Source organism: Papilio polytes, unplaced genomic scaffold, assembly GCF_000836215.1.
Source record: "Papilio polytes unplaced genomic scaffold, Ppol_1.0 DF824269.1, whole genome shotgun sequence".
In the NCBI taxonomy this organism is placed as follows: Eukaryota; Metazoa; Arthropoda; class Insecta; order Lepidoptera; family Papilionidae; genus Papilio; species Papilio polytes.
This window is the reverse complement of record NW_013524935.1, coordinates 1,021,264-1,043,593: the sequence shown is the minus strand read 5'-3', so window position 1 is coordinate 1,043,593 and position 22,330 is coordinate 1,021,264. Positions and strand designations below refer to the sequence as shown.

At 35.0% G+C, this 22,330-nt stretch overlaps 3 protein-coding genes across 4 annotated transcripts; 2 read left to right on the top strand and 1 right to left on the bottom strand.

Annotated features, from left to right (window-relative positions):
• The first annotated feature begins 2,211 nt into the window (after positions 1-2,211).
• Positions 2,212-7,862, top strand: LOC106105785 (gustatory receptor for sugar taste 43a-like). The gene is made up of 11 exons (XM_013286228.1): positions 2,212-2,282; positions 3,262-3,383; positions 3,891-4,005; positions 4,327-4,520; positions 4,820-4,967; positions 5,093-5,248; positions 5,645-5,785; positions 6,305-6,490; positions 6,798-6,907; positions 7,014-7,175; positions 7,800-7,862. The coding sequence occupies exons 1-11, from the start codon at positions 2,273-2,275 to the stop codon at positions 7,860-7,862; spliced, it is 1,407 nt and encodes a 468-aa protein (XP_013141682.1). The 5' UTR covers positions 2,212-2,272.
• A 2,548-nt stretch (positions 7,863-10,410) lies between these two features.
• On the bottom strand, positions 10,411-16,831 carry LOC106107921 (zinc finger protein 721-like). Of its 2 annotated transcripts, none has more exons than XM_013288961.1 (10): positions 16,673-16,831; positions 16,039-16,164; positions 15,057-15,132; positions 14,597-14,691; positions 14,084-14,173; positions 13,263-13,375; positions 12,475-12,662; positions 11,770-11,915; positions 11,112-11,159; positions 10,411-11,012 (listed from the first exon to the last, which is right to left on the bottom strand). In XM_013288961.1, exons 1-10 carry the CDS (start codon positions 16,706-16,708, stop codon positions 10,947-10,949), a joined length of 984 nt encoding a protein of 327 aa, XP_013144415.1. In that variant the 5' UTR covers positions 16,709-16,831; the 3' UTR covers positions 10,411-10,946. The 2 variants fall into 2 exon arrangements, with proteins under 2 accessions (XP_013144415.1, XP_013144407.1); XM_013288953.1 differs by having other exon boundaries at positions 10,412-11,012; positions 15,057-15,183.
• Positions 16,832-16,998: 167 nt separating this feature from the next.
• Positions 16,999-21,772, top strand: LOC106109680 (5'-AMP-activated protein kinase catalytic subunit alpha-2). The gene is made up of 7 exons (XM_013291269.1): positions 16,999-17,476; positions 17,544-17,849; positions 18,237-18,536; positions 18,963-19,158; positions 19,605-19,731; positions 20,208-20,327; positions 20,508-21,772. The coding sequence occupies exons 1-7, from the start codon at positions 17,222-17,224 to the stop codon at positions 20,761-20,763; spliced, it is 1,560 nt and encodes a 519-aa protein (XP_013146723.1). The 5' UTR covers positions 16,999-17,221; the 3' UTR covers positions 20,764-21,772.
• Positions 21,773-22,330: the final 558 nt, after the last annotated feature.

Here is a 22,330-nt window from a genome sequence, read left to right as displayed (position 1 = left end):
TGAACAACAAATGACGCAGAACGAAACGAACACAATCTTTCAAAGCTAACCGTTAGTACTACAGAAGCTATCGTCACCGCATGGTACGCCCTAAATTATTTCTATACAATTTGTATCAATACAAAAACTACTTTATTCGTAAAGTGTCTATTAAATGACAGTTTGTATTCCATTTTACGTGAAAATACACGTGACGTTGTTATATATTAAAAGTAAATTACCTTAAATATTCAATGTGAAAGTAGAGGTAAGTTTTAACGAATCTGGTTACTTTTTATTTAGTGTTACTTTTCTATAAAGTGCTACAAACATTGATTGAAAACATATATATGAACATGTTAAAACGTAATTAGGGTGTAAAAGTTTATAACGTTAAAATCCAAAGCGTTTGAAAAACAAAAAAACAGTTTGCATTTGTCTCAAGAAGGAAGTGTGGACGGTTTTAGTTTTAACATCCTGAAATATGCTAAGTATATATTTTATAATTAATTAATTTTATCATTCATCGTCTATCCTTTCTTATTTCTTAAATGAAACAAGAAAGGGACAAGAAAATATATTCATATGACAAAACACATTTTACGACAATTATAATCATGCTAAATAATAAATTTAAGATGGATGGCATGTTAGTCATTCTCTTCAAAACAGCTTAACAGATCTAGATAAAAACATCTGAACTATGTAGATAATATAATGGCAGAACACATAGGTTACTTACTGATTTTTTTTTAATCCCGTACGGACGAATTCGCGGGTAATAGCTATCCGTATTTCATAGTAACAACAAATGCGAAAGTTTAGATGGATGGATGGATAGATGGATGTTGCTTAGAATTTGTAGCCTAAACGGCTGAACGGATCTCGATGAAATTTGGCATAGAAGTAGAGGATAGTCTAGAACACATAGGCACTTTTTTATTCCATGCGGACGAATTCGCGGTCAAAATATTATTTTCCGTAACCTACAAATATACGTCCCTACAATATTGCCATTTCACACCTCAACAGATAAATATGTCAGTTTTGATTCAGCGGTGAAACATCTGCCGCTAATTGATGTTTTGTTTACAACGAGAACAATGTCATATAACAGTGAGTTTCCACTGCACTCTTGATTTCGTCTTTAGAAAACAATAACGGACTTAAAAAAGTGTTTGTATGCTGATTTTATAGAACTTTAACTTCGATTTTCGTTTAATAATTGAATTATCGACTAAAAGCGTGCAACAGACGATTGCTCAGTTACAACTGAAGAGTCCAACTGTTCAATGAAAACTGCGAGTGTAGACAAACCTATATGAACATCGCAACTAATTCTACAGCGGGCTTTAATTATGTTCTAGTTAAAAATGATTATTCCAAAAGCAAATCTTATAAACATTACTGCGGAAGAATAGATGGATGGATGTATGTTAGAGTTTTAATTTTTCATAGACATAGAGCATAGTCTGGAAGAACACATAGGCTACTTACTTTTTGACCGACTTCCCAAAAGAAGGAGGTACTCAATTCGTTTGTATGTTTTTTTTATGTATGTTACGACATAACTCCGCCGCTAGTGGACCGATTTTGATAATTTTTTTTTTATCCGAAAGGTAATGCTTGCAGGTCGGTCCCATTTTTTTTGATTGATTTTTGGAGTCAAAGACTACGACGTAGTAAAATAGTTTAGCTCAAAATCGTGCGACGAAATTTAGGGTCATTTTTGAATACCACACAGACAGAGTCGCGGGCGACAGCTACTTCATATTCGATATGAAGTTAGTATACCTCATATATATCACGTTCATAACATTAGGTTGTAAAACACTGTATTATGAAGTGTTTTCCAAGAGATAGGCAATTAAAGTTTTTCTATAACTATGATCGATACGACAGCTTAATAAACTCGCTTCATACTCGTGGGATAGCAGTTTGTTCGTGTAAAAATCGCGGGAAGGTTGCCTCTGGCTGTGTATACTTAAATTCATCGAATTAATTAAAAAAAATATCGAGTTGTAAAGTGTATCATTAAGTGCAATTGTAAAGTGATAATCATAAAATCAGCATACTTAAGCTCTTGTATATTGTTATCTCTCTTTGTTCAAAGAGAAATGAAGCGATAGCAATATTTTAAACAAAACTTTCGATAGGACCTATAGTTACATTGTATGACGACGAAACGAATACAGTGATCGTAAAATGCAATTAAATTTACCACTATCGTACTTTATATGAGTTCAGTGCTTTAATAAAACATTTTTAACTTAAATTGTCTACAATTTTAGTGATGAATAAAGGTATTTACTCAGCTTACTTATGGCCGGTCTCCGAGCTACATTTAACCATTAGTATTTTTGGTTCGATAAATTCATGAAATGCACTTCCGAATTACTTAACTTGAGTTTTACTGCTTTGAAACATAAGTCAACCTAACTATAATGAATCGCTAGGTAATGACAAAATAACCGCAAACTTCAGAAACACAGCATTAGTTAGATATACATTTACACACAATTCAGCCGTTAACAAATCAAATTGGAATTCCCTACTGTCCACTCTTTGTCGATATTTTGAGGTTATTATTGTACTTACTCCAAATTACAACACAAGTAATAAATTACGAACTAACGTAACCCATTCCTATTTAAAACGATTTAAAACGATTTGACGTTTAAAACGATTACTCAAAACCTGTCGTTCATACTATACGTCGTAAGAGCTAATTGCTCGATATGAATGCTAAGGGCCTGTCCCACTAAATTGTAAATCGTCTAATAACATTCCAACGTGTAAAATATGATATGTGATGGTAATATCGGTTTTTGTTACCTATCTGACAGTGACGTCATTTTTAAGCTATCTGAGCCTCTATCAGCCAGTGGTGGGAGAGACCCTTATAGTTCACAGTTCACTGCGAGATATGTTACTACGAGTATATCAGGTTTCATTCAGATTTCGGTAAATTTAGACTCGTCTTTATGGGTAAGTTGTGGTTTCTTGAATAAATGACAACTGATTTTATACTATACTAGCTTTCGCCCGCGACTACTTCTACGTGAAATTTAAAATAAACAAAAGGGAATAGCCTATGTGTTCTTCTAGATTATCCTTTATATCTATGCCAAATTTCATCGAAATTCCTTTCAGCCGTTCAAGCTACAGACTCTAACAGACATCCATCTTAACATTCGCATTTATAATATTAGTATGAAAGTATGAGTGTATCTTTCGATTCGTATTCAAATTTACTCCCTAGAGTTGTTCTTAATCTTGTAGGCGTGGAACCAGATAAAGTGGCGCGAGAGACTGGCGCTGCGGCCGGCGAGACAGGCGCGGCCGCGGGTGATACTAGAGTCATGCACTGTGTCGTCGGCGGCGCACATGCTATCATTCTCAGGGTAAGGAAAACTGTTAATAAAGCTAATAAAAAAGTAAATGAATAAAGACAGTCCGTAGCAGCATGGTATTGCTATCACGGTTCTAAGAACTCGCGACTCTAAGAGCGGGCGCATACCTATGCGAGAGTCAAAATGGCGGGTGTACCATAGCGAATTAATTTATAACACTTACTTAAAAAATGTACCTAAATTGTACTAGTTAGAACCTCGCTCAAAAAAAAATAGTACCTTCTCTAGAACGAAATTACAGCGAAATTAACTTACACCCGCCATATTGACGTCAATATGGTGGGTGTAACTTACTGAATAGTACAATTTAGGAACATTCTTTTAGTAAGTGGTATAATTTAATTCGCTATGGTACACCCGCCATTTTGACTCTCACATACCTATAACTAAACTAACGCTCAAATGTTTTGCGATTGTCAATTGTTTCGCAGCCAATTCAACTGTTTAGTTGCGATAGTTTGCGACAAGATCGTAATTTATAACAGTATATATTTCCAGGTATCCAGTTTCTTTGGTCTGGCTCCCCTGCGATTCGAGTCACGTTGCAATGGATTTACTGTCTCCATTTCAAACGCTATGTGCATATACGGATATATACTAGTTACCATTTTAGGTAAGTCTGATAACGAAGGATAATCAAAATATTTTCAATCATGAAAATAAAGTAACTGGGATATTAATTGAAGTGTGGTGGCTAAGGTGTTTGAGCACTTGACTTGTTAACCACAGATTGTGAATTTAAATAGCCTAGTACCAATGTGATTTTCGATTTTTCGATGGATCCCCGCCCGAAGACTTGATAGGGATGGATTATTGCGGGAAATAAAGTTGAGGCTTACAACTTACGGAATAAATGTATTAGCACGGCTTTATTGAAAGATTATATTTCTCTGGCGAAATTTATGCATGTTATAACATGTGTATGGTGTTGCAGTGATATCTACAATCTCCGGGCTGGTGGCGGAGATGTCGGCTGGCGTGGAGGTATCAGTTCGGATGTCATCCCGCATGTCGCAAGTCGTGTCGGCGTGCGATGTGCTGGTGGTCGCGGTGACAGCCGGCGCTGGAGTCTACGGCGCGCCCCGACGTATGCGGAACATGCTCAAGTTCTGCGAGAGCGTCGCATCTGTAAGATACACTCAATTACATAATAATTTTTAAAGCCTTCATGATTTAGTCCAAGAACATCAAAAGATATGTATAAGAAGGTAACTCATCTGCTTACACATATCTGAAACCATTCGTAGTGAAAGACCTTTTATAAACCTAATTTAGAAAAGAAAATAATGCATCCAGCAATCACGCTGTTTACACAGGAGTAGAAAGACCGACGCAAAATGATTGAAAAAAACCTCAGACAGACAGAGAGATATTTAAATAGAATAGAAATCGTTCTGTACATTAAATATAGAACAAATTGTTCGTAGGTGGACCACAGCATTGGGGCGCAGTATTCTCGCGCGACAGAACGCAAGTTGTGCGCCATCTTGCTCGCCATTCTCATATTCTTCTCCATTCTCATAGCTGATGACTTCTGTTTCTACGCACTGCAAGCTACTAAGTTCCAGAGACAGTGTAAGTATAAATAATATCGATAATAACAGTTCCGATGTCTTTCTGTGCAAACAAATACATAATTTAATCTCCTTCCTTCGTCAGTTATCGTCGCCTACCCTATTTGTCATGTCTACATGTTGCAGGGAATGTAGTCATCAACTACATAGGTTTCTACGTGCTGTGGTACGTGGCTATGATCCTAGAGCTCCAGTTTGCCTTCACGGCGCTCTCCGTACGCGCCAGGTTCCAAGCTGTCAACAATGCACTCGCTCTCACCGCCAAAATTGTATCCGCTCCTGGTAAGTATAAATTTAATAATTGTAGGAAAGCAATAAAAAAAAATTGGAAACTTTTAATTTCTCTCCGATTTTTTTCGCACGATCCATAATAGTCTATCCTTGGTGTTCCCGCCACCCGTTTACGTCCCTCTTCTACCAAAAAGAAATAAAAAAAAAACATAACATATTCCATGAGAATGTTCATTTTAAAGAGATAAAGATAAGATAGATATATCTGGTAGATACCATAGTCAACTATGGTATCTACCAGACTGCCTAAATTCCTATGCCATATTCCATTCCGTTCAAGTATTCAAAATTCTCAAGTAACAAACATCCTACTAAAATAATGTCAGTGTTGCCTGTTTTCATAAATTTAAACAAAATCCACGTTATTGAAATCAACATTTGTTGCAGTAAAGAAAATGTACGAGCCACCGCCTCTAAACGTACTAGCTATCCGCATGGGGGCGACGGAGGCGCGGCGCTGCGCCAACGTCAGCCTACTCGTCGACACCCTGCACGATCCCGAACACAGCGTTATTATACGAAATACAGGTTACATATTCGTAATCATAATCACCAGCTTACTATACATCCACACTGAGGGGCTCGGAGCCTAACCTAAGTTAGGGTGACTAGGCCATAGTCAACCATGCAGGCGTACTGCGGGTTGATTGATGTCACACATATCTTTGCCGATATGTGCTGGCTGCATCACGATGTTTTCCTTCACCGAAAGAACCTCGGGTAAATTATGTACTTACATATGAAATTCGAAAATCACATTGGTACATGGCGGGATTCGAATCCAAGACCTGTAGATTACAATTCAAGTTAAACCCTTGAGACACCGACTCTCTAATCTTATATAATATTCCCAGTAGTAAAATTTTATTTCTCTTTATAAAACGATACATACAAAATATTTGTTTTTACGAGATTTCAGCAATCGATTGAAATAGTTTTAGAATGCTCACAGTACTTAAAAATCCTAAAGATCGCCATACACAGAACACTAGCAGTCTGCAGATTTAATAGTGCAAGTATTGGTCCTAATGCTTCTAAGTTCTGCAGTAACAGGAGAACCTCGGCTAGTGGTGCCGCCGTGCGAGGCAATCCGCCGGCTGGCGTGTCTGCACGGCGCTCTTTGCGACGTCGTCCACGCCCTTGACCGCAGCTACGGCCTGCCGCTTATACTTATACTAATATCGACGTTGCTGCACTTGATTGTCACACCGTACTTCTTGATTATGGAGATAAGTAAGAGATCGTTGTAATATGGGCTTAGCTTTTAACGACTTATTCCGCGCCGAAAAAACAACTTAGTAAGTAGCCTATGTGTTCTGCTAGATTATGTTCTACATCTATGTTCAAACCGTTAAAGCGTTTGAGATAAGTAAGTAGTAACAAAATCCACGTTTATAATATTAGTATGAAGAACCAGTCATATCTTAATGAATGTTGAGTGATTTTTAAAATAATTGTACTAATAGTTGAGGTCAAATACAACAATTTCAAGACGCATATCTTTACGAGATCGCAAGTCTAATAATACTTTTATTTTCAGTTGTGTCAACAAACAGGATCCATTTCCTGGTGCTGCAATTCCTATGGTGTGCAACACACATGTTGCGTATGTTCGTTGTCGTCGAGCCGTGTCATTACACCATTGCTGAGGTAATTTTGTCGAAATAGAAGATCTTACTATAGAAATGTCTATATAACACCAATATCCACTTCATTGGATGTACTAGAAGTATATATCGCTGACTATTATCATCAGGGTAAGAGAACAGAAGGTCTGGTATGTCAGCTAATGCGATCAGCGCCATCTAACGGCAGCCTGCCCTCGCGCCTGGAAGTGTTCGCACGACAACTAATGCTGCAATCTGTTACGTACTCTCCGATGGGAATGTGTACTCTCGACAGACCTCTTGTAGCCTCAGTAAGTTTTTTTGCTCATAATCTTAGTATAAATGCATAGTTTAGATGGATGGATGTTTGTTAATTTGTAACCTAAACTGCTGAAAGGATCTCGATGAAATTGTGCATAGACAAAGAGGATAGTCTGGAAGAGCAGATAACCTACTACCATTTGTTTTTTTTTATTCCACGCGTACGGTGTCGCGGGCGAAAGCTAGTAATATTATAAATGACAAAGTTTGGATAGATGGATATTTGTCAATTTGTAGCCTAAACTGCTGAACGGATCTCGATGAAATTTGGCATAGATGTAGAGGATAGTCTGGAAGATCACAAAAGCTGTTTGCTTTTTTTTTTAATTCCACGCAGGCGAAGACTAGTTATTCATAACGTAGCTATAATTCACTATGCTTACATAGAGTTAAGAAAAGGATGAGAGCTATACTGTAAAGCATATTGAGGGGACTTCGTTTATCCTGGTTGGCACGTACTATTTTTGGGAGGTTTGGCCGCTTTTTAAAGGCTTGAAGTCCGTTTGGGGGCTTAAACCCTTTCTAGGAGGCTTGAGCCCCTTCTGAGGGGGCTTAAGACCTGAGCATACTGACTGGATAAGAGACAGAAGTAATAAAACATTTAATAATTGCAGGTTCTTGGAGCGGTCACAACCTATCTAGTCATCCTCATACAATTCCAAAGATATGACAATTAAACAAACTAGTGTAAGGTTAAGAATCAATTTAGTTCTTTTACTGTCAAAAATTTTGTAATTATATTAACATTATCTCAATGCTTTTGTAATAAATCTTTAATTAACTAAATGTTTATTTATTATATATTGTCCTCCTCCGTCAATTAAGGGTAGGCAACGCATCTGCAATTGCGGATGTTTTGGTGGCCATTTCGGTGAATTCAGGTGGCCGCTTGCTCGTTTGCCACCTTATATTATAAAAAAAAATCTGAACTGATTATTATAAATTTATAGTATGTATGAGGAAAAATAAAAAACAAAACTCAAAATTGTATATTTTATTAAGATTAAAGTTTATTGTTATTAGAAAAATGTTTTACACGACATTTATACGATGCTATTGTAATGGTCAATACACGAACGCACATGCCATCTAACACACATAGGAACATTTGCACCTTAAATATATGGCGTGGGAGATATTTTTTTTATTATTATAACTTATAAAAATAACTTTTATTGTACAAGATGCAAGATATAATTGACCCTCGGGAATATATCATTTTATTCATACCTGAAAAATAGACGATTAGTCGAAATCTATACAATTGAGAAATTATATTTAGACATTTGACAGTTATTATGGTCTATGGAATTATTTAGGTATATTTTTAATTAAGCTGATTTAAAAGAATATTATTTTTCATTTCTATTGAATTCGACTATAGTCGTCAATATGACTTCATAAATTCAGCAACAAAAAAGTGTGTGAATCCAAGTCGAATTTGTATGTATTAATTTGGAGGTTATAAAAATATGACGTATTTGATGTCGCCAATAAAATACAGCCAGCTGATTGGCTGACATCATAATAATAATTTTCACATTTCAATATGGCCGCGGGAACTCCCGCGCGTTTGTCGAAATCATCTTACTTTTATCAAATGTACCTTTTTAAGATTTTTTTTCTAATAACCAACAGACAATTGTATGAAATTAAATATAAAAAACTTTTTAAAAGCACCATAACGAATAAAAAAGAGCGATATTTACTTATCGAAGGAATGAGACAACATTTCGTTAGAGCAAAAGAGATAGCAGTATGTAATTTTTTTAAGTTCCTTTTTACGTAAATAATGTTAAAAAAGGACCAATGTGATTTCCTTTTCTTTCAATTTATTTCATTTCCTCGTCATATTACTAACTGTATATTTCAATGCAAATTTGTTTAAACATCAAGTTTAAAAAACATAATATCTTCACGCCTGAAGAAAAAAGGGTATAATCTATACATATACGTATCTCACTTACATACTATTATACATTTTTAATACTTTCCAATTTGTACACATAACAACTTTCAGATATTTTTATATATTTAAATATATATCATATTTGTATTATAAACGCTGTGGGACGGAACATAAACTATTGCTTTCTATATATTATTTTGTATGAAAAAATAACATTTCGTTATATGTTTACAAAGTAATATAAACTAATTCAATTGGAATTGAAAAATTTTATATGCACATATCACTGGTAAAAAATGTTATTGTCTATGGATTTATTTTGGCTCTATACAAACGTGTCTATTTTTATTTAGTCTGTGATCACTGATCACAGCCTTATAAAGGTAAAATTATTTAGACAGATTTGTTATAATTTCTCAATTCTATTGAATTTGATTTGAAACTAAATATTTAAATCCACTATCACAAGTTTTTTATTAAAATAATAAATTTTGTCGATATATAAAATATGACATAATCGAATTATATAGTGTTTTTTAAACATTTTAAATCTCAAAGTTGTTATGTGTTCACTTAGTTCCCACTGTCGAAACTTGTATCAAAACATATTATCCCTTTTATTATATTTTAAAGAGACAGAAATACATTTTGAACACATAGTTCCAAATAACATACAACTATGATATCTATTATAATTCAGTTTTTTATGAGTGATGTTTTAGATATTTCATCATATAAATTAAAAACCTCATATTTAGGGCCTGTCCCACCACTGGCTGATAGAGGCTCAGATAGCTTAAAAATGTCACTGTCAAATAAGGGAACAAAATCCGATATTTCCATCACATATTCCACATATTAGATTGTTATTAGAGAATTTACAATTTGGTGGGACAGTGGGGACAGTGGGGGAAAGTGGGACTTTAGTATTTTAATGTATGTACAAAATATAGTAGTTTTTATATTATCTTGTACAGTTTGATACATAGAGAATCAATTCATAGGGAATTTGAAAAAAAAAGTAAATAATAAAAAAAAATAATTATATAAAATCGGAACTTTATATACTTTATAGACTTTTTTGATGATTTCTAATCCCTTCGAAATTACCTGGTTTTAATTGTACTATTATGAACATCATCACGCCGTCTTATTCAAATTGTCTTTAGCAGATTTTTTTTTGTTTAATATATTTAACAATTGTGTAATTTTAATGTTAATAAACATGTAATAAATAAATCGTTTATCAAAATAAAAATGATTTAAAACACTTTTTTACTTTCAAAACATGACGCGATGACATTCATTACGCCAAATAAATAAAAAATCGCACAACTAATAAAAAATGTCATTTTGAAAAAGAAAACACTGGAATACTACATATTCAAAATAATAGTAACGGTTCCACATACTTTCCACGTTTTTTTATAATAACTGTACTTTATACCCGAGTATATAACTCATTTTTGTACGATCCAGTGACGTAATAGGCCTCAAATTTCACGCACGAAATTACAAGCAAATTGTGCGATCACAAAAACCATTATTTTCATATTATTATATCTATATTATAGACGAAACTATTTTATATACTATCTTATTAAGAAATTGCACTTAAAATTATCACTTAATACATATCTAATACTTTTATATTCCATCTATATCTCTTTTAAAACTTTAAATGCAGCGTAAAAATGAAAGCAATTTTTTTTTAAATAAAACATGAATACACCCCTGGTGTACATGTTCCCTCTCTGTCTCTCACGCACTCGCGTATATCTATCTCGCTCACTCGCTTACTACAGACGTGCACTCTATGATATAACTTTAGAAAGAAACCGATGTCTTTTTCTCATTGGAACAGACTCTGTACTTTTAATTTAGGGGAATATTGTGTTTCCTGTTTGGTTATTTTTACCTGAAACATTAAAGAAATCAATAAAATTTAAATTTCTTCATATTATATTGAAATGACATTTTCTCAAACTCGCATAAAATTATAGCTAATAGTACATACCTCATCATACATGGAATTCTCTTCCGGATCAAAAATATCTCTGGAAACCTGGAATTTGAAATAAAAAATAAACGCATTATTATTAGTCTTTGGTATTTATAATCTTTGATAAAGATTTCTGTCAAATCGCGGTCTTTGATGCGTTTGAATACTGTGCGCGAAAACAATTAAAAAATTGCAAATTGTCTATAGTTAATGTTTTAAGTTGGTATCAGTGTAAATCACCGATCTTGATAAATAGGCAGGCTACATGTGATATTTTGTGTATATTTGTTTTCGCCATCTTGTGTCTGCGCGCGCACATCTCTGACTAAGCAATCGCACAATTGTTTAGTCGCGCTATGATTCCTATGACCTTATATGGAGGTGCGCACACTATTCGATTTTTAGTTGTGCAAATAAACAGTTGAATTGGCTGCGAAGCAATCGACAATTGAAAATCGCATAACAGTTGTGCGATATTTTATTCAAAGGTGTGCGCTACCTCTATGAGAAATTAGTAATAGAGAGTCGGTGGCTCAGGGGTTTGTATTATTCCCAACCGTCGCCCCTCTCCGTCCCCACATGGGGACAGATGATAATAAAGTATCATCCGTCCCACTTTTTGCGCCGAGGGGACGGTAGGAAGTTATTTAATTTGTAACAGTGTAATGCTGACTTTGGGCGGTCTGCCGCGGCGTGGCGGATTCGGTGTCCGCGCGGCCATGACGCGCAACTGGTGCGCCCGCAGCAGGTGCTCCGTGTGCTGGCTCGGCGACGAGAACCGCTCCCCGCACGACGAGAACACGCACGCGTACACCCGCTCTGCGCAACACGACACTTACTGACACTTGCTGACACATCTTTGACAGTTATTGACACTTGTTGACACTTATTGACATTTTTTTAAAATCGTAATTAGATCAAAAAGGTGTGGAGTGTATCGCTGATCCTTTTTTTTACACTTATTGACATTAGTGTCAAAAAAAATGTACTACGACATATACTTTGCGATTCTTCCGCAGTCTCAGAGTTACAAGTCATAGTAACCGTAGCATATCTTTGTTTTGCAACTATCTCTTTCGCACTGGTGTTTAAATAGCTCTGACGTATCTAATGCAAGCATTCGTATTTAAAGTTTTTTTATTATGCAACCGTCTCTTTCTTACAAAGCCTTGTTTTATGTATCTAATTCAAATATTCGTCTTTCACATTTATTCGTCGTTTCGTCTACATTACTCTGTCTCACGTTCCAGTTCATACATCCGCATTTATTTTTTATTTTCCATCCATCTCTATCACACTGAGAGTTGCATAGCTCTATCTCACTTAAACATATATGTTTGTTTCGCATCCATCTCTAACACGCATGAGTTATACTTACTGTTGTCGCTGTCATCATTGTGGTCATTATGGTCGTTATGGTCGTTGTGGTCGTTGTCGCGGAGATGCAGCGCGAGGTGTTGCCGCAGCGCGGCGCTGCTGGGCTGCGTGTCGCCACACACGTCGCAAGTCAAACGAGACGTACTCTTCTTCTTACTCACTTCACTTGATACGTCGTGTACAGATCGTCTGCGTAGGAATTTACGGTAAATATATTACCAGGCAACGGCGGATCCAGGGGGGATCATGTGGTAATGACCCCCCCCCCCTGAGCTGGTTGGCCAAGAGCTTGACAAAATATATTTACATATTTTGTCAAGCTCTTGACTTGACCACGACTATGTGAGCCCTCCTGACGCCAAAGCTGGATCCGCCTTTGTTACCAGCATACATAAATTATGTAACACGTACACTTTTGCCCGCGACTCCGTCCGTATGGAATGATAAAAGAAAGTAGCCTATGTGTTCTTCCAGACTACGCTATCTTTTGTAAAATTTCGTCTTCTTTTTAAAGCAATCGTTTAAAAGCAATTCGTGAAAGCAATTCCGCGTACAGTCTGACGAGTGTGGTACCGGAGACCTAATTTTAGGTCCTTTCCCTTTCCATCTTTTTCTTAAGGATGGGAAGGAAAAGTGGATTCGACGGTGGAGACGCATAGGAAGGGGAAATGTCCTCTTTATGTGCGTCTCCTCCGTCAATTAAGGGTAGGCAACGCATCTGCAATTACAGGTGGCCGCTTGTTTGCCACCCTATATTTAAAAAAATAAAAAAGTAATAAGCAACTATACCTATGCATAAACATGTGGCTGCGCTGCTGGAAGCTGTCCCCGCACTCGGGGCAGTCGTAGGCGCGCGCGCCGCCCGACAGGTGCCGCTTCAAGTGCTGGTTCAAGTTCGTCACCTGCCAAGTCAATATTAACTTAGAATACTGCTATCCAAACTTCATGTTATTATTTGTTACATAATATAAGGTGGCAAACGAGCAAGCGGCCACCTGAATTCACCGAAATGGAAAGCAACCGCTGCCCAGACATCTGCAATTGCAGATGTGTTGCCTACCCTTAATCTATGGAAGAGGAGACGCACACAAACAGAAAGTTTGTCCATTCTGTACATCTTCTCCGCTATCATATCCAGTTTTCCTTCACATCCTTTTCACATAAGAAAAAGGTGGAAAAGGAAAGAGACTAAAATTAGGCCTCCGGTATCACACTCATCAAACTGTACGCGGAATTGCTTCCACTTCACGCCTGTTTTGTGTGGTCGTGGTATTGCGTGAAGCGAGCCGGCCCATTCGTGCAAAGATGTTAAAGCGGGCACTACCTGTATATTACTAGCTTTCGCCCGCGACTCCGTCCGCGTGGAATTAAAAAAAACAAAAGTGAGCAACCTATGTGTTCTTCCAGACTATCCTCTACGACTATGGCAAATTTCATCGAAATCCGTTTAGCCGTTTATGCTACAAACTCTAACAAACATCCATCCATCTATCCATCTAAACTTTCGCATTTATAATATTAGTATGAAGTATGATTAACGAATAAGCAAGATAGAATAAATATGATATAGAGTTTATTTTTAATGTATTTCAAGGGTTTTCCATAGTTACCTGGGCGTAGGCTTTACCGCAGCCGACTTCAGGACACACGTAGGGTCTCTCGCCCGTGTGCAAACGTACGTGGTTGTTCAGATTCGTCGACTGAAATGTTAACATTATTTAAAAAAAAACTCTGATACTGCCTTAATAAAAAAAAAATAATTTTCACGAATAACAGAAATACTCATTTATATTCATAAAGGAATTATCATGTAAATAAGCAGTACTAGTTTTAGCACGCGACTTCGTCTGTAAAGAATAAACAAAATCTAATAACAAATAAATCCTATTTAATTCAGTGATAATTTAACTTTTTAATAGTGGAAGATTTTTTAATTTGGTCCAGTAGTTTTTTTAGTTGTTACAAACAAAAATACAATACAATATTATATTTAGATGTTAAATTTTAGAAACATAGTTAAAAATTAGATCATAAAAATATCTCTTATGGGAAGTTTAGAAGATTAAAAAAATAATAAAAAATCGAGCAGAAATAATTGAATTTAATACTGTAGTTATACAGACCTGCGTAAATGCTTTGCCACATTCTGAGCACTTGTACGGTCGTTCATTTGTGTGTATACGAACATGAGCTCTCAAGTTATTTGATTGGGAAAATGCTGAAAATATATGGAATATTGAGAATTATTGAAAGTTAAAAAGATATTTTTAACTTGTATTACATTACTATGTACATTTATAAATGTGTTTCTAATAAGATAAGAAAAAAATAGAGTCAGTAAAAGAGATATTTTTTGGTATTTTTAGCGTTTTGTGAGGACATTCATTAACACATTCTTATTTCAAACATTATTTAAGACTATTACCATTACTAAATTATAAAAATGATATATTTTTTTATATCATATGGTGCTAAACAAGCAAATGGCAACCTGAGTCCCACAAAATGACGAAGTGTCCGCTGCCCATAGACATTTTAATGTTTAAATTCACTAATTTTTAATATAATAACTAAATATCTTACCTTTATTACAATATGTACAAACAAAACGCCTCTCCGCACGATGGTTGCGCATGTGACTCAATAGCTGGGTGTTCTTCTGAAAAGACTTGTCGCATATATCACAATATAATCCTGACTCTATGCTCACCTAAAACATTTATTACTTATTTAAACAGAACATTGAAATGTCTGATGGATAAAAAGTTTTTAATGGCTCTAGTACTCTTGTACTTTATTAAGCTTTCATCCGCAAGTCTGTCCGCATGGAATTAAAACTGTTGGAGTTTTTATATGTTTGTATACTGGCAGGCAACACTGTACACACAGAGATTTTAATATTAGAATAGTATATTTTAAATTATAAAGAATTGTATATTTGATGTTTGATACATCACTTCACATCTCAACACATACCAAGAAACATAGTAGGACTTATAGAATAGACTTTGTATAAAATGTGGTTTTGATATTATAAATACAATGATTAACTAGATGAAAAAAGTGTTTCAATAGCCCCACACCTCCAGAGCCCCGGACAGAGAAATGTAACCGTCCAACAAAAACAAAGAACAAAAGTAAGTAGCCTATTTGTTCTTTCAGAATATCCTCTACATCTATTCAGTCATTTAGGCTACAAACTCTATCAAACATCCATCTAAACTAATATTAGTATATTTTAGGTACCCCCTCAAGGGACATGTGCTGAGGTATTAGACTACCACTCTCCCTTATAACTAAAATCATTACTACACTATTTATTACCTTAATATAGAAATCATCAAAAGATTATTAATTTATTAATAGTCCAAAATTAAATACATGCAATAATTTATTTTCCTTTCCCCTATAATGATTTTGTGATTTTTTCTGAAACCCCTTTTACTACAGTATACGGAAAAAAAAAATTTAATTGAACTAAATGTATTTTTATAACTATTCTTATAACTACAATCAGTTGTTCTCTGTTTTAATCTGTATCATACTTATTTTACAGTTTAAATACCTCTATGGTTTTGGAAGACTTAGGCTCCGTGGCTTCAGATGGATGGTCACCGATAGTCACCTCTGGTACAAGAGGCTGGCATTTAAAACACGCGTAAACACCGTCTTTTCCAGTTTCGAACAGTTGCTGAAATTAGTAAAATAACATGTTTTAAAGACAAACTTATACAAACTACTTTTATACATTTTGACTTTTTATGTAAGGCTCTTATAAAAAACAGAACTAGGACAACTTAAAAAAATTGCACATCTGCAAAAAATATTAGCTATGTCATATTTTTATAAAGTGTATTTTACAAAACAAAGGTTTTCCTGAATAATATTAGCTAACTATGAACGATGAAAAAGATGTTTTTACAAAGCGCGGTGCCAGACATAAAAAAACAAACCGCGAGACTAAAGAAAAAAAAATAAGGCGGGCAGGTTTCGAACGCAAGTTTTTTTTATTATTATTGCTTCGAGCTCCATGCATTACAAGGCACTTTTAAAAAATAAAACTACACAAGTATTTCTAAAGAAAGATCTTCTCCAAATATAATAGTGTTATTTTTATAACAAACTGGTAAAGAAAACAAAAAATATTGAAGGAGTTCTACGCGATACAATGGTATTACAGAGGGTTTCCATCTACTTACAACTGCGGGCTTAAGACAAATTGCACATTTATCCATGTTTGAACGTTTTCTATTCACTTGTATCTTGTATACAAATATGATTTCATAAATATTACTATTTTTCTCATTATACGATGGACCGTCAGAAAAGGCACAGCAAGCGGGGTGGGGCACAGTGAAACGGGGTGAAGGGGGATTGTTCTCCATAGGTTAAAAATTAATGAAAAGGTGTCAACATCAAGCTACTTTTGAATTAACCAGAGATAATTTGAATATAGTCTGTAATGCTTGGTCTTTGAGAATGTTTTTTTTTAATTATGACAACTTGTTTGACAAATGACAAATATATCATCTGAAGAACATGCGAAAATACTCATTAAATAAAGTTAATTATCTTTTAATGGACCTAGTTTAATTTATTTAAATAGTTCTTGTTATTGTGTTATTGCGATTTATATATTCCTATGATATATTTTTTCCTATTATATATATAGTGGATAGAAATAGACATTTTCTATCCAAACTGATTGAGATAGAAAAGTTTCTTCTGGACTTTTACAATACGTAAACATGTCTGAGAAGCCAGTTGTAGCTAGTGGAAATCAGCCTATCGTGAAGATAGGCCACTATACTTTAGGCGCCACCCTTGGAGTAGGGACATTCGGTAAAGTAAAAATAGGTGAACATCAACTTACCAAACACAAAGTCGCTGTGAAAATTTTGAACAGACAGAAAATAAAATCTCTCGATGTTGTTGGCAAAATAAGGCGTGAAATTCAAAACTTGAAACTGTTTCGTCATCCCCACATCATCAAATTATATCAGGTAATTCCTCTACACACTTGATTTGAATCTTTTATCTTCCAACTCCAACAAAATTGATAATTTACAGGTAATATCTACACCAACAGACATCTTTATGATAATGGAATATGTTTCTGGTGGTGAGCTCTTTGACTATATTGTTAAACGAGGGAAACTACAAGAGCATGAAGCTAGAAGATTCTTCCAGCAGATCATATCTGGTGTTGATTACTGCCACCGTCATATGATCGTACACAGAGATCTGAAGCCAGAGAATCTCTTATTGGATCACAATATGCATGTGAAGATAGCAGACTTTGGTCTATCTAATATGATGTTGGATGGTGAATTCTTGCGTACATCTTGTGGTTCACCAAACTATGCTGCACCAGAGGTAACTTCTGTACTTATATACAAGAACTATAAATTCTTAGTCAGCTATCAGTAACAATTGAAAGGGTTAATATTTTTTTAAAAACATAGTTAAAACAATTAAAGCCCCTTATAAAACTATTTATTTCATGAATTACAGTATTTTAAAAACCACTCCAATTTAAAAAAAAATAGAAAAATAGTCTTTAGAGATATATAATTGTTTAATCAAAATTACTAGTTTTCACTCACAACTTTGTCCATAAAGAATTGAAAACTTTAGCAAGTAGAATACAACATACTTCCATTCAAAAGTTCATCCAGATCAATTCAACTATTCTGAAGTTACATGGTAACATTCATCCATACAAACTTTCGAATTTATAAAAGTTCCTCAATACATTTTCAGGTTATCTCAGGAAAATTATATGCAGGCCCTGAAGTAGATGTATGGTCTTGTGGTGTTATTCTCTACGCACTATTATGTGGCACACTACCATTTGATGACGAACATGTACCTACATTGTTCAGGAAAATCAAATCAGGAATATTCCCCATACCAGAATATTTAAACAAATGTGTAGTGAGTCTGTTATGCATGATGCTACAAGTAGACCCAATGAAGAGAGCAAGTATAGAGGATGTTAAGAAATACGACTGGTTCCAGAAGGAATTACCCGATTATCTGTTTCCATCACCTGTGGAACAGGTAAATAATTACTATTAATACTTATGATAAATTTCATTCATAGATAAAAGCATAAATTTTGTTTTGCAGCAAGAGGAAAACCAGGTAAATATTAGAATAATAGGAGGATATTATTATCTGTCATTTTACCTGCCTTTCTTTACTTTTATTTTTTTGCAAATGTTAGTTACACGTAATTCGAACTTTAATAGAAGTGCTGGCGTTTATTATCTATAAATTTACTGAATTTATAATTTGCTCAGGCCATGAGCGGTGAACCATGACAGCATAATGAATTTAGTGCACTGACACTGATCACTGAATTTAGTGATCAGTGACATGCCCAAAATGTTGCGTTGCTTTCCATTGGTTCGCCAAACCCTGGCCAAGTAACAGGATATTTAGTATTAGTTTAGTGAATTTATCAAAAATGTATCTGTTCCTTAGGAGAGTGGGTTTGTAGATGTAGAAGCAATAGCCGAGGTGTGTGAGAAGTTTGGTGTAAAAGACCAGGAGGTGCACACCGCATTGTTGAGTGGCAACCAGCACGACCAGCTTGCGATCGCCTACCATCTCATTATTGATAACAAGAGAATCGCTGATGAAGCTGCTAAAGCCGAGATAAAAGACTTTTATATTGCTGGTGAGTAACAAACAGAAAAAATAGTGAAGCTTGTCAAAATGAGTGCTCAATTGATGTAAAAAATATTATTTATTTACTTCAGTGTTTGTGAGGAAGTTTGAGAGTAGCCCCAGTGGTTGAGAAAATAAGGAGTAAAAGGTGAGAGTGGTATGGGCATGTTATGAGAAGGGATGAATCGCATGTGACAAGAAGGATGTTAGTTATGAATGTGGAGGGGTACATCGGTAGAGGTAGACCTAGAAAGAGATGGATGGATTGCGTGAAAGGTGACATGATCAAGAAGGGAGTGATGACTGAGATGATGGATGATAGAGTGCTTTGGAGGACGAAAACCCGGTGCGCCGACCCTACGGGAGTAGGATAAGGCAGGGGAGATGATGACTTTAGTGTTTGTGTTAAAATTAATTTGGTTTATAGACATTTAATCTAATGTTGAAAATTCACAGGTCATTCTCCACCGAATACTACAGAGCCAACAAGGCCACACCCTGAACGTATAGCTCCGCTGCGCAGCAAGGAGTCCCCCAGTGCGCTACCCGCACAGGACAAGCAGAGAGGCACACCAGTTAAAAGGTATACCTAGACATTTTATGACTTAACTTGCTTTCACCCGCGACACTGTCCGCGTGATATTAAAAAAAAACAAAAGCCAGTAGTGTATGTGTTCTTCCAGACTATCCTCTACGTCAAATTTCATCGAAATCCTTTCAGCCGTTTAGGCTACAAACTCTCAAACATCCATCCATTCATCCATCTCAACTTTCGCATTTATATTAGTATGATTTTAGAGCCTAACCATGAATGTAAACATCTTTGCCCAAGAGCACTTGAATCTTGAAAATGTTAAAACTAATTAGTCAAAACTAGCTCAAAAGTATCCATTTTATTTTCAGCAATAGGGCGAAGGATTTTATATTTGCGATCAAAATACAACAATGAAACTTCTGATTTTAACTGAAACAAACTTGGGTTCCTTTTATTTAGCCCTTAGTGTTTAATTAAAGACTTTGAGAGTGGATGTTGTTTTAAATCCGTTATTTATTTTACAGAGCGAAGTGGCATCTCGGAATAAGGTCCCAGAGTAAACCAAATGATATAATGTTAGAAGTGTTCAGAGCTATGAAGGCGTTAGACTATGAGTGGAAAGTCATCAACCCATATCATGTCAGGTAAGTACAGTAATTAGTTAAAACATAGGCTAAGCAGACATCAATTATAGCGACCATAAACTTAAATTTCAAGGAGATATAAACCTTGTACATTATCATATGTTTATTCACTTAAAAATCCGAGAATTTCCAGATGTTTAAATAAACTTTGCAGGCTTCAATGTATGTATTTCCTTCCAGGGTGCGTACATTAAACAAAAAGACGGATAAATTCGTCAAAATGTCACTCCAACTGTATCAGGTTGATTATAAATCGTACTTACTCGATTTCAAGTCACTGTCAAGTGAGAAGGAGGAGTACGATGAGGATTCAGCCTCCACTTCGGTGGCTTCCACACCCCCTACCCCTATCACCATACCCTCAGCGCCCCAAGGTCACCACACTATGGAGTTTTTTGAGATGTGTGCAGCACTCATCATACAACTTGCACGATGAATTCATCGAATACTAACTTAAACTTATAAATATTTATATAATCTAAAATGTAGATAAGAAACCTTTTTTTTATTATTGCTTTCGATTATGGAATAAATTTGCCCACATATAATAGATTCTGTATCATTAAAGATAGTAAGGTGTAGGTTAAGGGTTACCAATGCCCTGGGCTTTAGATTTCTATGTTGCCCCCTTTTTACCATGCCTAGGGGAAGGGGGATTTAAAAGGTACAAGATATACGCAGACTAGTGATGCCCTCTTGGAGGGGTGCGGGGTTTAAGAGGGCTACGGGATATACACAGACCTTTGACGCCCTGGGCGGTCGTGTTATCGCGCCCTGGGCGGTCGCCCTACCGCCTACCTACCCTAATACTGGTATTAAGGTTATAATCATTTAGGTATATAGAATAAATATTAAAACTACCTAAAAACCCATTCATTGAAATATTTGCTTAATTGTATTATATTGTTGGTTGTAAGTGTTAAAAAAAAATTAAACTGTATTGCTGAGTACTTACCAAAGAGAGTGATTAAGAATTAAGTGCCTTGAGTAGTTAAGTGTTCATTTTATGCCTTTTATAATTTATTGAAAAAATCATTTTCCTCGCTTCTATCGGGAATAAGGGATGCCTCACGTAGAAATTATATGTTTGTCTTGAGTTTTATCAGCATAGAGGCATGGCACGGCATAGATTATTTTGCATTTTATTTAAATGCAATTGATTTAAAAAGCTTAAATATTATTATTATATATAAAGAGTAATGTTTAATATATGGGCATATGATAAAATCGTACAAAAATAAATGCACTTAATTATGTAATATAAGTTATGTTTTAACCAAAAGGTATTAGGGATGTAAAGATATGTATATTAGAATTAATTAAATTAAATCATAATGGAGTAGACTGGAATCATGTTCGTGAAATATTGTTAACTTATTTTAACTTAGTAGTAGCGACTTGCGCGATGAAACTTAACAAAAATCATTAAAACTGATTAAATACTTGCTATTGTTTCATTTACTTACCCCCAGATATTAATAATTTTGTAGAATACATACTTTAGGCTTCATTCACACGAGCGGTTTTAAAACGCGCGTTAAAAAAAACGCCCGTACGAGTGGAGCTTATTCTTTTAATGAAAAAGGAAGGTAATTAAAACAACAAAACACATTTTAATACTGTAATTTATTACAGATCTATTAAATTAATTTAAAAAACAACTACACTATACCATTTCGAACAAAATGGATGCAATTGACGATCTGAATGATGGCCGATGTTTTTATAACTAAAAACAATAAATTAAAACCTCTCTTTAAAAGAAAAAAACAATTCAAAATAGACAGAACTATATGTACTGTAATGGACGACATTTTTAAAAATGTTTTCTCTTTGTGATTTCAGTTTAATAAATCGCTTGTGTTTGCAAACAATTATCTAATATTATTTTTATTTCAAATAAAATAAATGATAAATTGACAACAAATATAGGGTACATTTCATTTAGCGCTGGTTGATTTTTCAACCTAGAAGCTGTGTTCTTACGGTTCAATTTCCGCTAC

What these genes read in the sequence shown, in the direction of transcription:
- LOC106105785 (XM_013286228.1), top strand. An exon ending in TACTAAGTTCCAGAGACAGT is followed by an intron (nt 4,968 to 5,092) that starts GTAAGTATAAAT and finishes TACATGTTGCAG; the next exon opens with GGAATGTAGTCATCAACTAC. An exon ending in CTTCTTGATTATGGAGATAA is followed by an intron (nt 6,491 to 6,797) that starts GTAAGAGATCGT and finishes TTTTATTTTCAG; the next exon opens with TTGTGTCAACAAACAGGATC.
- LOC106109680 (XM_013291269.1), top strand. Translation starts at nt 17,222, where the DNA reads ATGTCTGAGAAGCCAGTTGTAGCTAGTGGAAATCAGCCTATCGTGAAG. An exon ending in ACATCATCAAATTATATCAG is followed by an intron (nt 17,477 to 17,543) that starts GTAATTCCTCTA and finishes GATAATTTACAG; the next exon opens with GTAATATCTACACCAACAGA. An exon ending in TTCCATCACCTGTGGAACAG is followed by an intron (nt 18,537 to 18,962) that starts GTAAATAATTAC and finishes TCTGTTCCTTAG; the next exon opens with GAGAGTGGGTTTGTAGATGT.
- LOC106107921 (XM_013288953.1), bottom strand. Translation starts at nt 16,708, where the DNA reads ATGGATAAATGTGCAATTTGTCTTAAGCCCGCAGTT. An exon ending in TTTGTCTTAAGCCCGCAGTT is followed by an intron (nt 16,165 to 16,672) that starts GTAAGTAGATGG and finishes TACTAATTTCAG; the next exon opens with CAACTGTTCGAAACTGGAAA. An exon ending in GCCGCGGCAGACCGCCCAAA is followed by an intron (nt 11,160 to 11,769) that starts GTCAGCATTACA and finishes TTCAAATTCCAG; the next exon opens with GTTTCCAGAGATATTTTTGA.